This window comes from Zingiber officinale, chromosome 11A, assembly GCF_018446385.1.
Source record: "Zingiber officinale cultivar Zhangliang chromosome 11A, Zo_v1.1, whole genome shotgun sequence".
NCBI classification, from domain to species: domain Eukaryota; kingdom Viridiplantae; phylum Streptophyta; class Magnoliopsida; order Zingiberales; family Zingiberaceae; genus Zingiber; species Zingiber officinale.
In genome coordinates this window covers 58,846,251-58,865,097 of record NC_056006.1, presented here as the reverse complement: position 1 = coordinate 58,865,097, position 18,847 = coordinate 58,846,251, and the positions used below count along the sequence as shown (strand labels likewise).

At 42.1% G+C, this 18,847-nt stretch overlaps 1 protein-coding gene across 1 annotated transcript; it reads right to left on the bottom strand.

Moving 5' to 3' along the window:
- Positions 1 to 17,518: 17,518 nt before the first annotated feature.
- On the bottom strand, positions 17,519 to 18,513 carry LOC122032047 (NDR1/HIN1-like protein 6). Its single transcript, XM_042591300.1, has one exon. The coding sequence runs from the start codon at positions 18,453 to 18,455 to the stop codon at positions 17,745 to 17,747; it is 711 nt and encodes a 236-aa protein (XP_042447234.1). The 5' UTR covers positions 18,456 to 18,513; the 3' UTR covers positions 17,519 to 17,744.
- Positions 18,514 to 18,847: the final 334 nt, after the last annotated feature.

Sequence of the window (18,847 nt, the reverse complement as noted above, 5' to 3'; positions counted from 1 at the left end):
ACCAGCGGACCAAACACATACTACGGCGCTTCCATCTCATTCGAGAGATCATCGATAGAGCAGATGTGAAGATTTGCAGAGTACCCACAGAGGTTAACGTCGCTGATCCCTTGACCAAGGCTTTGGCACAGAGAAAGCATGATGGTCACGCTAGTTCATTGGGCCTTATAGCCTACACTGATTGATACTAGTGCTAGTGGGAGATTGTTAGTTAGAGCCCTAAAGCCAATCATATAATGATTGTTGTATGGACTCGTTGTATCATATTCCTATATATTAATAAAGGCATTTCTTTATTGGTATTATACTTACTTGTATTGGTGCCAAATAACTAAGTATAATAGCGTCCTTGAATAGAAGGTTCTTATCTATATCAATCAATTGGTTGAATTGATAGTGAGATAATATAGAGAACACTACTCTTAATCATTCCTAGTCAAGTATTAACATTCAGAGACAATGTTAATGCGATGAGACTAGCATGTAGGTCAGCTCGATGACTTGATCTCACAAGTCATGGATATAGAGATATCAAGTTGACACATGGGTATGCATTGGAGAATGTATACTGAATGACCCGCCATGAGAAAGTATCATGGATCGTTATATGAGTGTCATATACTTTCTCATGTGACTATTAGTATGACTATCAGTCCTTGGACCTGAAGTCACCATAGTTCCCTACATAAGGAGTTGCATACTTTGGCTTCGTCAAACGTCACCCGTAACTGGGTGGACTATAAAGGCGATTACTGGATATGTAACAAATTATGCGGAGGGATGTGAGTGATGTAGATGAGATCTATCCCTCTTATATGACGGGAGTGACATCATGATTCCTGATAGAGTGAGACCATTAAGTGCATGGTCATGCCCAAATGAGTCAATATGAGATATTGAGCTCATTTGATTAAAGTGAGTCTACTTGGGGTTCTAGACATAGATTGATTAGAGGATGACACGGTCTATGCCTCAATTGATCAATCTAGATGTCAAGGATAGAAGGATATTGTCACAAATTATGAGAGTCACAATTAGTAGTCACAATGGTGATGCTGGATCTCAACTGTAAAGCCCGAAAAAAATTCCCAAATTTATTTTAGAAATATTCTAGGATTTTTCTGGAATTTTTAGATATTTTTCCGGAATTTTCCGAGTAGCGGAAGTAGCAAAAAGAAATATAAGCGTAAAACGGCCTAGGCGGGGATTGAACCCGAGACCTATGATTTAGAGGGACAATGTCATAACCAGTTGACCCAGCAGGGCTGTGCTGAAAGAGGAGGGGAACGATTATATTTAAGTTGGGTTTAGCCGAATTAACCACTTAATATAAATAGAAGGTTTAAGTGGGTTTGGTTTATTTTTGCTTGGTTCGACAACCTTCTCCCTCTCCAAACCCTCAACGCCGACTCCTCTCCCTCCTCTCCTTCTTTCGGCGCCACACCAAGGAGAACCTAGGGTTCTTCTCCTAGGGTCCCAAGATCACTTTCCGGCGACGATTTCAACACAAGGACGTTCCCCTCCGCGAGTAGAGCACGTGGACGCGAGCGAAACGTCGAGAAGTCGTCTCCACCGGAATTCCTAGCGATTAGAATCGTAAGAAATTACGATCAAGAGGTAAGAGACCCCTCACCTGCGGTATAATAGCTCCGTTTGGTTTTCTACGCATTGGTTTTAGCTATATGCAGGTTTTTCGGCACGTAGGGTGTGTTTAAACCCTCCTCGAGGATGTAGGGATCTAGTTGAACACCTCTAGACGGGCCGGACGCGTTGTTCTCCTTTAGTTGGAGATTCTAGACGTTGTCGGGTGCCTAGAGGTGATCTCCCGATTAGAGGAGAGAGTTGAAGCACGCCAAGTGTTCGATAAATTGTTGGTGTAGCTAAATACCACTTCAGTTATGTTTAATAGCTCAGTTAAGTGCATTAGGAGCACTTAAAACAGTACCTTAGTTTAGTTCAGCTTATTATATCTTATATGGATCAGATATCCAATGGGTGGGCTCCCACAGTCGCCTCTAGGTTCAGATAACCTAACCTAGAAACAGCATGTTATATCAGTTAGCTATAGATATCAGTATTTTATTTTCAATGGCACTGTACTGGATCAGATATCCTAGTAAGGTTCAGATAACCTAGTCGCTAGGTTTAGATAACCTAGTAGACCCTACTAAATTCGGGACTTGCAAACCCGGGTCTAGTTAGGGATGCGCGCACAGCAAGTACAGTTGCCGGGCCCAACAGTATGTTTATTATTTTCACTTATTATGTATTAGATTTCAAAACTCAAAATCAGTTATGCTAGTTGAGTTTGTTTCCAGTTACAGATTTAGTTTCCGTTAGTTTAGCTTATGTTTAGTTCATGTTATCATGCTTAGATACTAGTATGCCATGATTAGACTTAACCGTTATGCTTGTATGATCATATGCCATGCTTATATGTTATGCTTTATGACCTCAGTACTCCATGTCTTAGCAAGTTCAGTGCATATTTTCAAATAGCATGATTTAAAAGCATATTGCATCGAATGCATGATTTTGTGAGGTAGATGGTTTCTTACTAAGCGAAAGCTTACAGATACTACTTTTCTTATACTGCAGATAAAGGTAAAGGAAAAGTGGACCAGTAGCGGAGGCTGGAGGTCAATGCAGATGAGGATGTGTGTGCATGGAACTGGAATCAAAGGTCCTTAGGGGACGTAGCAAATTGAGCATTGGACTCCTTAGCATTTACTTTAGCGTTTTATTTATTGGTTTTGGTTTCCATGTTCTAGGCACTTTTAGTTGCGTGTTGCCATGAAATTCCTAAACTATGTCTTATGTTAAGTTAGATTACTAGTTTATGCCGTTAGAATGTTAGTACATGTGGTTAGAATAGTTTCTGATGCATTAATTAGTTGGTATGTGGAGTTGGTACAACCCAGTTGCTGAAAATCAGAGTGCAGACTCGAAATCAGACCTCTGATCGGTCTACAGACCGATCAGAGGCTGAATTGTGCCACTGGATCGGTCAGCCGACCGATCCAGCGAGATACAGTAGCATACTGTATCCTCCTGGATCGGTCAGCCGACCGATCCAGCACGATACAGTAGCCTCCAGGAGAATTTCGGGTGCCTGGATCGGTCTGCCGACCGATCCAGCTATACCTGGATCGGTCCCCAGACCGATCCAGCCAGTGTTAGCGTGGGGGGTCAATGGATCGTTCAAGGGACCGATCCAAACCCTAGTTCCACCTCCTTAGTATAGCTATGAACATTTATAAGGTAGTGGGATATGAAGTCTCACCCTCACGGAGTTTAGCAGAGGCAACTACAATAGTTTAGTAAAATTTTTATTTTACCCAGTTTTCCGCACAGTATAGTTTAGCACTAAACTGTAGCGATTCGCCTTATAGCCTAGTAGTAGAAGGCGGGTCGTTACAGAGTGGTATCAGAGCAGTGTTCCATACTTCCTACACACACATCAGCATTGTACCTGCAGCCTCCAAGTAAGGATACCTCTACTCTCCTTAATGTTCTTGTTTATAGCTACAGTTCATGTTATATGTTTCTTGCTTATAATTACAGTTCATGTTATATGCTTGTGCTTGTTAGTACATGGTAGTTTAATCATGATATCAGAAATTTTATAACCGTGATAGTATTAGTTATACATATGTTCTCTATGTCATTAGAAATGGCACGAGGACGCCCAAAGAAAAAGGGCACTAGCCGGTGAGCCCGCAGAGGCGAGGTGCCTCCTCCGGATCTTCTGACATTAGTGGCTCGGATAGCAGTCTGATAGAGATGACGAAATAGCCACCTTAAAGGCTAATGACAGCAACACCCATACACCGAGCCAAACGGCGACTCCGTTTTAGAGGTTCCACCACTGGCTCTCCTTCAAAGACAAATCGGCGCAGCCTGAGCCAAGGAAGGAAGCCTATCGATCCAGTGGCAGTCAAGCCGAGAACTTCTCGGGCACTAGTGAACCATGGATGCACAAGCATGGTTCAAAACACGAAAGCACGATGGAGCTTCGGACCGGCGACAACGAAGAGGTGAAGTGTGCCTCCTACGACTGAGAGAGATGCACGTGGTGGGAAAGAATCGAGGAAGCACCCGTGAATCGGATGTCATGGGGGACTTGAGAAGAATTCTTTGAGGAGTTCTTTCACATGCGGGTTACAAACCGCCACTCGACGAGTTCACGGAGTTTCGTCAAGGCAACCTTTCGGTGGAGGAAGCCGTGAAGAAATTCAACAGGTTGGCTCGTCTAAGTTAGTCAGCACAGAGAAGGAGCGAGTCCGGTTGATGCTCAAGATCTCGAGGCCGAGATCGCGGTGAGCGTGGTGGTGGCATTCATAGGCCAACCTGAGGAGCTAGTGAGCGGTGCCTTGACCACGAGCATTACGCGATGAGCGAAACAGCATGGGCAAGTCTCCTCGAGTTCAAAGGCCAAGGAAGCTCTCACACTCGAAACAGCAGGGCCACAGCTCAACTGGAAAGGAACTCCAACAACAAGCGCAAATCGGGGAGTGACTCAAAAGGAGGACCATCTAGCAGCGACCCGGTTATCCAAAGTGTGTCACTTGTGGGAAATTCCACCGTGGGTTTGTCGTAAGGGCACACGAGGATGCTTTGAATGTGGACAAGAAGGACACATGGCCAAGCAGTGCCGAACAAGACCGGTCTTCCTCGGCCACACAGATTCGTATGCAGGCACCGGCTCGGATTACATCGGATGCCAGCCGCTCTAGAAGGTCCACTTATCGGCCGTGCGATTAGAAGCCCCTCGCCTTTAGCGAATCGCGAGGATCTACGCACTCACCGAGAGGACGCGTAGCCAATGCCTCGACGGTTGTCACAGTCGATTAGCATTTTTCGATATAGTGCTACTATTTGATACTGGGGCAACCCATTCATATATAGCCAGGATGTTCTCCGAAAAATTAGAGGTACCTCGAGATACTCGGTGTCGGTTTTTGACGCGCTACCTTGGAGGAGAGATCATGGCGTCCCACGCTGGTCGGTCTGAGCTCATTATAGCGGAGAGGGCTCTTTGCGATCGATAGTGCTAGAAATGACCGACTATGACATTATCTTGAATGGACTTTTGGTCAAATCGGTGCCTCTATCGAGTGGGTCAGAACAAAATCACGTTCCAACTCAAGCGGAAGCATACGCGTTTTCGTGGGAACCAAGGAGAAAGGCCAAGAGGTTTCTCTCAATGAAGCGTGAAGATTCTGGATTCGGGATGCAGGATTCCTAGCACACGTAGTCGCACTGGACCAAGACTAGCGAGGTCCGAGTCGTTTGTGACTACCCAGTCTTCCACAAGAGCTACCAGCTTAGCACGAGGAGATTGAATTTGAGATAGAGCTTATTCCGCACAAATCCATTTCCAAGGCACCATCCGCATGGCTCCAGAAGAAGGAACTTGAGCAAACATCAGGCTGCTGACAAGGGTTTCATCCGCCAGTCACTCACCATGGGGAGCGCCTGTTGTGTTCGTGAAGAAGAAGGATGGAAGCATGCGACTGTGCATAGACTACAGATCACCGAACCAGTCACAATCAAAAACAGTATCCTCTTCCCGAATAGATGACCTATTCGATCAGTGAAGGGGCATCAGTGTTCTCTAAGGTAGATCTCAGATCAGGTTATCATCAAGTAAAGGTTAAAGAAGGGGATATACCAAAGACAGCATTCAGAACCAGATACGGACACTACGAGTTCGTGGTCATGCCCTTGGCGTGACCACTCCTGCTACATTCATGGATCTCATGAACAGAGTATTCAGGGAGTATTTAGATAAGTTTGTTATTGTGTTTATCGATGACATTCTTATCTACTCAGAACTCAGGAAGAACATGCAGAGCACCAGAAACTAGTATTGCAGACACTTCAGAGAACTAGCTTTACGCCAAGTTCACGAAATGCGAATTTTGGCTAGATCAGGTGTCCTTTCGGGTCACATCATCTCAAAGGATGGTATTATGGTGGATCCGGCAAGATAGAAGCGGTATAGGAACTGGGCACCAAGAAGAACGCCAGGTGAAATCGGGAGCTCGGGATTAGCAGATATTACAGAAGTTTGTAGAGGATTTCTCCAGGTAGCCTCCCGGCTCTTACCGGAAAGACGGAAATTCCGGATGAGAGGACAGTGAGAAACCATGAGCTAAAAGGAGATTGACCGGTTGCTCTATTTTGGCTCTACCGCGACACCAGACTTTGACATCTATAGTGATGCCTCTAAGTTGGGACTAGGGCTGATGCAAAGCGGCAAGGTGATTGCCTATGCCTCCAGACAACTCAAGGATTATGAGAAGAATTACCCTACTCATGACCTTGAGCTTGCAGCAGAGGTGTTTTCGCTCTCAAAATTTGGAGACATTACTTATATGGAGCTCGCAGGAGTGTACACGATCATCGAGTCGAAGTACTTCTTCACCGAGGATCTGAATACGACGCGTAGAGATGGCTTGATGGTCAAGGACTACGATATAGACATCCTCTACCATCCGGAAAGCCAATAAGGTAGCGATGCACTTGAGAAATCGGTGCTACCTTATTGTCTCTTGACCATGTCGCCGCCCCTGAAGGAGATCGTGGATTTGGTCTCGAGCTCATCGTGGGACAGCTCTCTACTATGACCTTAGAGTCTACCTTGCTTGGTGATATTGATCGGCGGATCGGGATCCAAATTGAGAAAATCAAGCAAGGGCTAGCAGAATCAGAAAGTGGAGAATTGAGTGTCCGAGGAGGTGTTGTATTTTGGCGGCAGACTACGTGTTCCAGATCGGAGGAGCTACGAGAATTTAGATGAGGCTCACAGGACTCCTATGCGATGCATCGAGCTCCACCAAAATGTATCAAGACACAGAAGCGTTTTGGTGGCCGGATGAGCGAGACATCGCCGGAATATGTGCATCGCCCACGGGAGGGTCAAGGTAACATCGCTGAGGAGGTTACGCTATCTCGATTCCGAATGGAAGTGGGAGGATATCTCGATGGACTTCATAGTGGGGCTACCGAACCACAAATGGTTTTGATGCCATCTGGGTAATAGTTGACAGGTTGACTAAATCAGCCCACTTTCTAGCTATCAAGATATCCTACTCCATGGAGAAGCTAGCTCAGTTGTATCTCCGGAGATCGTCAGACTACATGGAGTCCCACGAACCATCATTTCGCAGGCAGTGGATTTACATCACACTACGGAAGTGTGTTCACGACCATTATGGGCACCGATTAAAATTCAGACGCCTTTCCATCCTCGAGACGGATGGTCGACGGAGGCGAGTAAATCGAGTGTACTCGAAGATATGCTCAGAGCTTGTGCCCTAGATTTCAAGAAGTTGCAAATATCCGAGTCTAGCGGAATTTGCATACAACAATAGTTATCGTGCCATCAATATGGCACCTTATGAGGCACTCTATGGGCGGAGGTGCGGATCACCATCTGTGGTATGAGAGTGGTGAGCAGAAGAACTAGAACTTCAGAGATCTAGTAGCCTACCACAGCGCCAGCCCAGTATCAGATGATTCGCGAGAGGATAGAGACAGAAAGCGAGGAAGAGCTATCTTGACTACACGGCACCCCCTAGAGTTCTCGATGGGGATACAGTTTTCCTCGGAGTAGCTCCCATGAAGGGAGTCATGCGTTTCGGGAAGAAGGGCAAGCTAGCTCCCAGATATGTGGGACCATACCTTATCACGAAGAGAGTGGGCAAGGTAGCATATGAGCTAGAGCTACCTCAGGAGATGTCAGCAGTCCACAACGTATTTCATGTTTCCATGCTGAAGAAGCATATTCCAGACGCCACCGGTGATTGAGCCCCAGTTGGTACAGGTCCGTGAGGATCTCAGCTATGACAATCGGCCTATTCGGATAATAGACCGAGCGGTAAAGAAATTACGGAACAAGGAAGTACCATTAGTTAAAGTCAGCTGGCAAAATCACACAGCAGCAGAGGCGACTTGGGAGACAGAGGCCAGCATGAGACAGAAGTACCCAGAATTGTTTTAAGTTCGGGGACGAACTTTTTATAAGGTATGGGGGATTGTAAAGCCCGAAAAAAATTCCCAAATTTATTTTAGAAATATTCTAGGATTTTTCTGGAATTTTTAGATATTTTTCCGGAATTTTCCGAGTAGCGGAAGTAGCAAAAAGAAATATAAGCGTAAAACGGCCTAGGCGGGGATTGAACCCGAGACCTATGATTTAGAGGGACAATGTCATAACCAGTTGACCCAGCAGGGCTGTGCTGAAAGAGGAGGGGAACGATTATATTTAAGTTGGGTTTAGCCGAATTAACCACTTAATATAAATAGAAGGTTTAAGTGGGTTTGGTTTATTTTTGCTTGGTTCGGCAACCTTCTCCCTCTCCAAACCCTCAACGCCGACTCCTCTCCCTCCTCTCCTTCTTTCGGCGCCACACCAAGGAGAACCTAGGGTTCTTCTCCTAGGGTCCCAAGATCACTTTCCGGCGACGATTTCAACACAAGGACGTTCCCCTCCGCGAGTAGAGCACGTGGACGCGAGCGAAACGTCGAGAAGTCGTCTCCACCGGAATTCCTAGCGATTAGAATCGTAAGAAATTACGATCAAGAGGTAAGAGACCCCTCACCTGCGGTATAATAGCTCCGTTTGGTTTTCTACGCATTGGTTTTAGCTATATGCAGGTTTTTCGGCACGTAGGGTGTGTTTAAACCCTCCTCGAGGATGTAGGGATCTAGTTGAACACCTCTAGATGGGCCGGACGCGTTGTTCTCCTTTAGTTGGAGATTCTAGACGTTGTCGGGTGCCTAGAGGTGATCTCCCGATTAGAGGAGAGAGTTGAAGCACGCCAAGTGTTCGGTAAATTGTTGGTGTAGCTAAATACCACTTCAGTTATGTTTAATAGCTCAGTTAAGTGCATTAGGAGCACTTAAAACAGTACCTTAGTTTAGTTCAGCTTATTATATCTTATATGGATCAGATATCCAATGGGTGGGCTCCCACAGTCGCCTCTAGGTTCAGATAACCTAGCAGCATGTTATATCAGTTAGCTATAGATATCAGTATTTTATTTTCAGTGGCACTGTACTGGATCAGATATCCTAGTAAGGTTCAGATAACCTAGTCGCTAGGTTTAGATAACCTAGTAGACCCTACTAAATTCGGGACTTGCAAACCCGGGTCTAGTTAGGGATGCGCGCACAGCAAGTACAGTTGTTATTTTCACTTATTATGTATTAGATTTCAAAACTCAAAATCAGTTATGCTAGTTGAGTTTGTTTCCAGTTACAGATTTAGTTTCCGTTAGTTTAGCTTATGTTTAGTTCATGTTATCATGCTTAGATACTAGTATGCCATGATTAGACTTAACCGTTATGCTTGTATGATCATATGCCATGCTTATATGTTATGCTTTATGACCTCAGTACTCCATGTCTTAGCAAGTTCAGTGCATATTTTCAAATAGCATGATTTAAAAGCATATTGCATCGAATGCATGATTTTGTGAGGTAGATGGTTTCTTACTAAGCGAAAGCTTACAGATACTACTTTTCTTATACTGCAGATAAAGGTAAAGGAAAAGTGGACCAGTAGCGGAGGCTGGAGGTCAATGCAGATGAGGATGTGTGTGCATGGAACTGGAATCAAAGGTCCTTAGGGGACGTAGCAAATTGAGCATTGGACTCCTTAGCATTTACTTTAGCGTTTTATTTATTGGTTTTGGTTTCCATGTTCTAGGCACTTTTAGTTGCGTGTTGCCATGAAATTCCTAAACTATGTCTTATGTTAAGTTAGATTACTAGTTTATGCCGTTAGAATGTTAGTACATGTGGTTAGAATAGTTTCTGATGCATTAATTAGTTGGTATGTGGAGTTGGTACAACCCAGTTGCTGGAAATCAGAGTGCAGACTCGAAATCAGACCTCTGATCGGTCTACAGACCGATCAGAGGCTGAATTGTGCCACTGGATCGGTCAGCCGACCGATCCAGCGAGATACAGTAGCATACTGTATCCTCCTGGATCGGTCAGCCGACCGATCCAGCACGATACAGTAGCCTCGAAGAGCCTCTACTGGATCGGTCCCCAGACCGATCCAGCCAGTGTTAGCGTGGGGGGTCAGTGGATCGTTCAAGGGACCGATCCAAACCCTAGTTCCACCTCCTTAGTATAGCTATGAACATTTATAAGGTAGTGGGATATGAAGTCTCACCCTCACGGAGTTTAGCAGAGGCAACTACAATAGTTTAGTAAAATTTTTATTTTACCCAGTTTTCCGCACAGTATAGTTTAGCACTAAACTGTAGCGATTCGCCTTATAGCCTAGTAGTAGAAGGCGGGTCGTTACATCAACATTCTTGTAACTTGGGTAGTAATGATGTATTGCTAGATACCGCTCATTACTTATGTTTCTAAATGAGTTTAGGAGCATTGCCAACGTTACAAGAACCTATAGGGTCACACACAAAGGGCAATTAGATGGAGATTAGGTTCATATGATGAACCAAGAGGATTAGGTTCATATGATGAATCCAATTTGATTAAGTGTAATCCAAATTAGATTAATTGAGTAAGACTCGATTAAGTTAGACTTGAGTTAGACTCAAGTGAGGTTAGACTTGAGTTAGACTCAAGTGACGCTTAATGATGTTATTCATTGAATTTTAAATTCAATGATAAATGGTGACATTCATTGAATTATGAATTAAATTTGAATATTAGATTCAAATTTCGATTCAAATTATGAAGAGAAGAGGAGTTTCAAAATGGTCATTTAATAAAGAATGAATATTTATTAAATACTCATTAATGAGGCTCATTAATGGAGTTAATGAGCATTAAGTATTTTCATTAGATAAAAATACTTAAGCCATTTTACTCTTATTTTTTCATGATAAACGGATCATCATTATTCTTCCTCTCTTCTAGCTCTCTCTCCCTCTCCTCCATTGCCGAGCCACCCAAGAGTGCTAGCACACTCTAAGTGGTTCTTCTCCACCTATTGTCCGTGTGGATACGTATAGAGGAGTGTACGCTTGACACTCTCGAGATCCAGTAACCTTTTGGACGAGCGGGATAAGCGAAGGGCTTCGCAACAAGGGTAACGCTTCTTATTCATGTAGATCTAAGGTAGATCTAGGTTAGAAACTTGTACATGATTTATTTTTATATATCTTCGCACGGATCCGTGGCAAGACTTCGAGGTTTTCGCAACGCAAAAAGCAGTTTTTACCGCTCAAAAGTCCCAACACTATCTTGAGTCCTAAGCATGCTCCACTTGAGATTCATTTATCATATGTCCCAAAGACTATTTGAGGTCCCCCTAGAGTTTTTATCCTTAGCCACCTTTCTAGGTGACTCATTCACTATGGCTAGGCCACTTCAGTGCACCTCAGGTGATACTTGCCCTACAAACTTGACTTTCTTAACCTTAGACACATTGTCTTTGGCTACTTTTTCTTGTCTTTAACGTTGGACACCTCATCCTTGCCATAATTATATGCAACCCTAGCATATTTCTTCTCATTGGCTTTAAATGACACTCCCTTATTCTTGGTCACTCCTCCTTTACCAATGTCATGTGTCACCCTAGCACTTGACCTCCTTTTGGTCTTGGAGGGACCTAATTTGTCACTTTTAAGTTTTTAACCACCCAAACGCATATCAAGTCCTCTAAGTCTAATAATAAACACATCTAGGACTTTTTCCAACTCCTCATGCCTTGAGTTCAGGGCTTGATTTTTCAATTCTAAGGTTCTAACCCTAGAATCACCATGTCCACCTTGGATATTCCTAGATTTACCCATTTTTCTACGCATATTTCTCCCCTTCTTGGGATTAATGCTTTGATCATTTATTACCTTCCTCCCCTTAGGCATGGTAGTTTGGGTTTTGTTAGGTTTAATCTTAGATTTTGATATATTAGGGTTATCTACCATGTTAACCTTATTCCTATCATTATACCTAAATCCATAATTATCCATGGGTACATAATTTTAATTATTCCTAATAAGCAAGAAGGAATTTAAACTTGGATTAAACTTAAATTAGGGATTACCTTCCCTTTTACCTTTGGAGCTCCCCTTTGACTTGAGCTCCCCTTCTTCTCCCATTTCTCTAAGTGTGCCAATTTACTGAGCTCTCCTCTCCTTAGGCACTTTGTGTGGTAGTGACCCAACTCACCACATGTGAAGCATCGAATGTGCCTCTTCTCGTTGGCACCATCCCTACGACCCATGTTAGTCTTCAAAAGAACTTTATCAGGTTTAGGGTTAGCCTCCTTTACCTTCTTGAGCGAAGGACACCTACTCTTGAAGTGTCCCATCTTTCCACACTCAAAGCACTTGATGTGTCCTTTAGTTCTCTTCTCGGTGGGTGCAGTTGAAGGTTAAACTTCTAAGACCTCCTCTTCCTTGAATTGCTCTTCTTCTTCTTTCTTCGAAGATGTAGACAATTCCACATCCTCCTCCCTTGAAGATGTGAATGACACTTCCTCATCTTCCTTCTCCTCCTTGGATGTTGAGCTTGTTTCAACTTTTGATTGGTCCTTCTCATTCTCTTGGACCAATGAGCCCTTCTCCTTAGACTCCTCCACCCCTTGTGTTTGTGTAATGTTCTCATGAAGCGCGATTACTTTGCTCCATAACTCATGAGCACATTTGTACTCACTTACATACGACACAATATTAGAAGGTAATAAATTCAATACAATTCTAGTTACCTCCTTATCCATCTCTGCTTGCTCCTTTTGCTCCTTGATCTAATACCGAGGTCGAGGACACTTTCCCTTCTTGTCCGTCGGAGCTTCAAACGGAACTTCCAATGTGGTACAATGGTCTCAATCCATTTGGAACCAAGTTTCCAACCACTTCCTCCAGTACTCAAAATCATCTTGATCATATGGAGGTGGGATTCGGATATCCTATCCTAGAGGTCCTTTGGACTTCATCTTCCTCTAGCGCTTTGCTCCCTCGACGATTAGTTCGTAGAAGAGTGACCCACTCTAATACCAATTGTTGGGACTTTGATGCCCAGCTAGAGGGGTGAATAGATGATCACGTAAATTGTCACTTCCTACACTTGTTAGTACACAATGAAAATATAAAACAAAATATTAATAAGGAGGATAAACCCTATAAGATAAGAAACACCAAGCAAACCTTAACATGTTTATGTAACATGGTTTGAAGATTGCTTACTCCTACTCCACGGCTATCCATAAGGTGGAGGATCCCGATCCATTGGTGAATGACTCCCCGAAAAACCTTCGGCTAGCTCAAGCTCTTTGTCAGTGGAGAAACCTTGTCACAAATACTTGAATACAAGCACACAAATCACACGAGAGCTTGGGAGACTCTAATAGGAGTTAACCATCTCTATTTCGTCAATCTTAGCCAAGCACCATGAGCTCTCTTAAATAAAGCTCGGGAGAAAACACCTAGTTGTGTTTTCCATGAACAGACGACTAGTAAAATCATCAGTCGACTGGTCCTCTATGGAATTCGACTGTTACATGCCAACGGCTTGATACCAGTCAACTGATGGAAGTACCAGTCGACTGCTACTATAACTACTACAGTAATCACTACAGTAGCTGTTACAGTAACAGTTTACTATTTTCACAATCGTCGGATACAAAAATATTCTGTGTCATGGTCCAGTCGACTCGTCCAATTACCAATCGACTGGTAAAACCCTAACCCTAGGATTTTGACCCCCCCCAGTATATTCATTCAGCAGTCATCCTTGTCCGACCAACCTATACCTAGCCTTCTAGCCTCCTCCATCAGCTTCGCATCCATCAGATGTCTCCACATCCTTCACGCCTTACCTTTTGGAGTTTCCTTTGGCATTGCCCTAGTTGTCGGATCTTCCTTTCCCAAGAGGCTCCTCACCTCCGGAACTTCAACCATTGTCACATCACACTTGGACTACGCTGCCAAGACTACATACTTGGACTTACATCGCCAAGACTCCTTTTGGACTTTTCTTATTTGTCATGATCACACTTAGACATTCCTTGTTGTACCTATATCCTGCACACTCACAATGCATATCAAATATAACAATAAACCTAACTTAAATCTTTGCCCAAACATCAAACCTAGGGCACTTAGATTGCTATAATAGTTTTCTTGTTGTTTGAAAATGCTCACTATATCTCAGAATCTCGAAGAATCGACACCTTTAAATCTTCACAAAACCCTCTTTTATAGGGTTGCATTTACGCTGATTTCTACTTACCAATTGATTGCTATGTTGGATATAACTATTTAAACATGTAGTACAATTATTTTTTACCTTACCAATCAATTGGCGTGAGACTCACCAATCGATGATTCCTTCTAATCAATTTCATAACATTCTATTCGCTGCTATAGTGCCACTAATCAATTGCGCCAACCAGTTGACTGACAAACTATATTAGCAAAAACTCTAAATATTTATGGGGATGGTCAATATGAGAAGAATGTTTGGTGGTACAAAAGTTTTTGAGATCTTCCCTTCCTCAATAGATTTGCATTTGTGAAATTACTAACATTCTATATGTTGTCCATTAAATGAATCTTCCTTGAAGATTTTTGTTTTAATATTCCTTTTTAGACTCCTTTATTCTTTTGTTATAAAAATAATAAAATAAATAGTCTGTTTATAAAGCTTGAGGAATAATGATGAATTAATTATAATCATTGATTAAAATTATCAAATAATCATCTTCCAATAGTCTATTTCAATGTTTAACTAAAACAAGACAAAGTTGGTATATTTATGGATTGTTGCTCTAACTAAAAAAAACACGTGAATTGACCATCTAAATCAACAGTTTAAACTACCAATTTGAACCATCAACTGATTACGATTCTAACTTATCTAATTGGGGTCAATGGGTCGTTGACCTAATTAAGATTTTGGTTTGGATCTTGCTTAGACCCGCCGATGGTCTGGTGTAAGCAAGGGTGTAGGCACTATTAGGACCCATGCAAATTAAAAGGGTTGAGTAGCATCGATTGTTTTTTGTCTTAATCTCTTGCTTGTCATTTGAATGCACAACGGAAGTTTGAATCAATATATATCGACACCACATACACAACTCAAGATTTACTTTGTATTCACCTTTTAGATGATTAATCCAATGCCTACTCCTAGTGATCTCTCTCCACTATGAATTTCTCTTTTTTGAATACCTTTCAAAGGAGGAGAAACCTCTTACAATATATTCTTATAAAAACACAACAAGAAAACGAATACAAAATAAATGAAATCGAAAATAACTTTACAATGAGTACTTGCTTGGGATGTTTTCTTATTGTTTGAAAATGCGCCAACACTTTATCTCAGAATCTCCAAGAATCGACACCTTCAAATCTTCACAAAACCCTCTTTTATAGGGTTGCATTTAGGTTGATTTCCGTCTACTAATCGATTTCCAAGTTGGACCTAATTGTTTAAATCTACAGTATGATTATTTTTTACCTTATCAATCAATTGGTGAGACTCACCAATCAATTAGTTCCTTCCAATCGATTTCATAATATTCTATTCGCTACTACAGTGTCATTAATCGATTACGTCAACCAATTAATTAGCAAAAACTCTAAACTAGGTATGGTAACAATCCCTAAATTACTATAGCAAACATAAAGTTATTACATCAATCTTAATTTTTGGGGGTTAAGGTTTGCAAAGAACCCTAACAACTGTAGCAACTCTAGTTATTGTAACATAAATCCTAATTATGGTAGCAAATTATAAAAATACCTCCAAATTTTAATTTTAGGGTTTAAAATCCATTGGTTGATTGATACATTCTATCAATCGATTAATACCCCTATTTCAATCTTATCAAGTTGAATTATCATCTTGCTTGATATTTGGTTGATCTCAATCTATCAGGACTTTTTTTGCTCAGCATCCAGTTAACTTTAACTTACCGAGACTTAATGTTGTCTAGTATCCGGTCAATATTGACTTGTCGGGACGTCATCATTGCTAAACATCTGATCACCACTGGCATGCTAAAACTTCCATTATCACCAAGTGTTCGATCCTCCATGACTCACTTGGACTTTCTGTCTCATACCAACTTCATATTAGACTTTCAACTATCAAGCGTCCGATTACCCATGACCCACTTAAACTTTCCGTATCTTATTAAATATCCAATTAATATTGATTTGTTGGACTCTTTGTTCAATCAACTTAATATATTAATCAAATATCAAAAATCGAACTCGAGTCAATTCAAACTGGGTCAATCTTGGCTAGATATCGATTATACTAATATCCACGTCATGGCCTACCCGGGCTTTAGCTTGGGGGCTGATGCCGATGACAAGGAGCTGTAGGATTTGCAATGGAAGAAATGAAAAATATGTGTGGGAGAGTAAGATAGCTCTGGTAGAAAAGAAAGGAAGATAGTTTGGAGGTTTTATTTCATCCGTCTGAAAGTATAAAATTTTCTTTGCCGTTGGGGATAGGTTTTGGTAACCATTAAAGATCTTTTATGGCGAGATATGTTTATTTTTGATTACTTTTATGACTGTGATAAATCGAATTCAATTAAAGATATATGTGAATGACAGGTCTTTCAATGAATTATATATAATAAATCTTTAAATTAGAAGCGAATAAATGTATGCATAAAAATGTAAATCGGAAACCGCAGAAATGTGTTAAAAAAAAATTCTATTTGGAAACCAAATAAATGCATGAATATAAAACGTTAATTGAAAAATCAAATAAATGTCTAAATAGTAAATATAAACGACAAAGGAAATAAGTCTGAATAGGAAACAAGCACAGGGAACAAATGAATATATATGTGCCAATATTTTTACCAAAATTAAAATAAAATAAAATCTATAAATGTAAAGTATTTCCTGAAGAGACATCCGTGACATATGAGATTTACTAAAAGAACCTCGTATAATTAATTATTACCGAAACATGCCTCTGCCAATGGTAGCTTAATTAGCGACTAAGCCAATTTGCTAATCAATCTAAACTTAGAGTGGATATAATCAATCGCGACTTCACGAGTGATGAATCAATCGATTAAATCATTCGACTATGATAATTTTATAAAAGATGAAATTCATCATCCTATCAACCCTTATAATTATCCGTAAATCAGAAAATCAAAATTAATCATCGTATGTATGTGAAGATAATTCTTCAGTTTTATGAGAATTTAACCCTTAATTTTATAAATCTACTATGTAATAATTATTTGGCTATGGCAACGAATCTATTGAAAGGTATAATTGGGCTCCAAAGCAAAAAAATGGGAGGCTTGAAAGCTTACGAAAGATGGTTACTTTCCAAATTAAACAATTCAGTGAGGTAGCATAAAATCTAGGCCACTTCTCGAAAGAGAGTCAATTCCATTTCGCACGTTGGATGTTTGAAATGTTCAAATTTTGCGTTCTCAAAGTTGATAATGTTCAAATTGAAAGTCAACTTAAAAAATCACAAATCAACCTCATACTAGAAAACATAATTCATGCATTTGCGTATTAATCAACCAAATTCGATCGAGTAGGTAGAGTTTAATTTGCCATTTCAAAATTTCCAAAAATCTAAAATGTACAAATCTTGCCCTCATTTTGAACCAAAAAAATTAAAAATTACAAGACTGAAAACAAATTAAGAAAAGGCAAATCCAAATGTCGATCGATATATGCACGATCAAGTAATTGTGATTTTTGCCTGGAACTGTGATTTTATTAATTTGTATACGCATGATCTATCAAATAATTGATGGATTAAAGCTTCAGCCTGAACTTGCACCGGCTGGAACGCAAGCTGATGTTGTTGTTCGCGCTCAAGCTGTTCACCGTAATGTCGCAGCGAAACCTGAAGGTCACCCTCGGGAGCTTCAGCCTCCCCAGCCTCACCCTCACCGGCACCTTCCCTCGGAAGACCAACGGTATCATCCCCGTCTGCTGCTGCTCGGCCAGGTCCCGCAGCAGCTCCCCGCCGAGCTGCGTCTCGCCGGTGAGCGGCACGTTGAGCACCGTGGTGTTCCGGTGGCCCTGGTAGAACACCGGGAACGTCCCCGTGCAGAGCTGCCTGTCGCCGTACAGCGCGCTCATCCGGCTGCCCCCTCGGTAGTAGATCCCGATCCGGCGGTTGCGGTTCGTCATCGTGATCGTCAGGTTGAACGTGGCGGATACCGTCATGTTGTCGCGGATCGAGAAGTTGGCAACGGTGAGGCGGTCGACGGAGTAGTCGGGGATCTTGGGGTCGAAGGCGAGGTAGAGGAACCCGACGGTGGCTCCCAGCGCGACGACCAAGACGAAGAGCGCCAGCAGCGTCCAGCAGAGGCATCGGCAGCAGCGGCTCCTGATGCGCCTCGTCGTCGGCTTGCTGCTGGCTTGACCGATCCTCTTCTTGGTTTCATCGGCCGGAGCGGCAAGGGGAGGCGGCGGGCTGGACTCGAGGTCGAGCGGGTGGACCCTGTGGATCTCTGCCATGGGGCCGGGAGGGAGAATGGAGATGGATCGATGGGGAAAGCGTAACCGTGGAGGCCGACGCTATTTATGGCCCTACCCTCCCCTGGTTCCTTGAACTTGAATATTTGGCGGCTTCAAACTTAATTTGCGTGTGTTGAATTCTGCCTTTTCCAACTTAATTTGTCCTGATGAACAATCTTCAATTCCATTTCTTTTTTTTTTTTATTTAATGGATCAAGTGCATAATTTGACACTCAATTGATTAGTCAACCTGCAGAAACTGATAGATTTTGTTATTGAAGTTTCTTTGTTTTTTTTTTTCGTTCAAAAGCGTGACCAGAAATTTTATGGTTTGACCACGAGGGCAGCTAGCTAGCGCGATCCGGGAAAGAGAAGGCGTTAGTTAGCGGTCA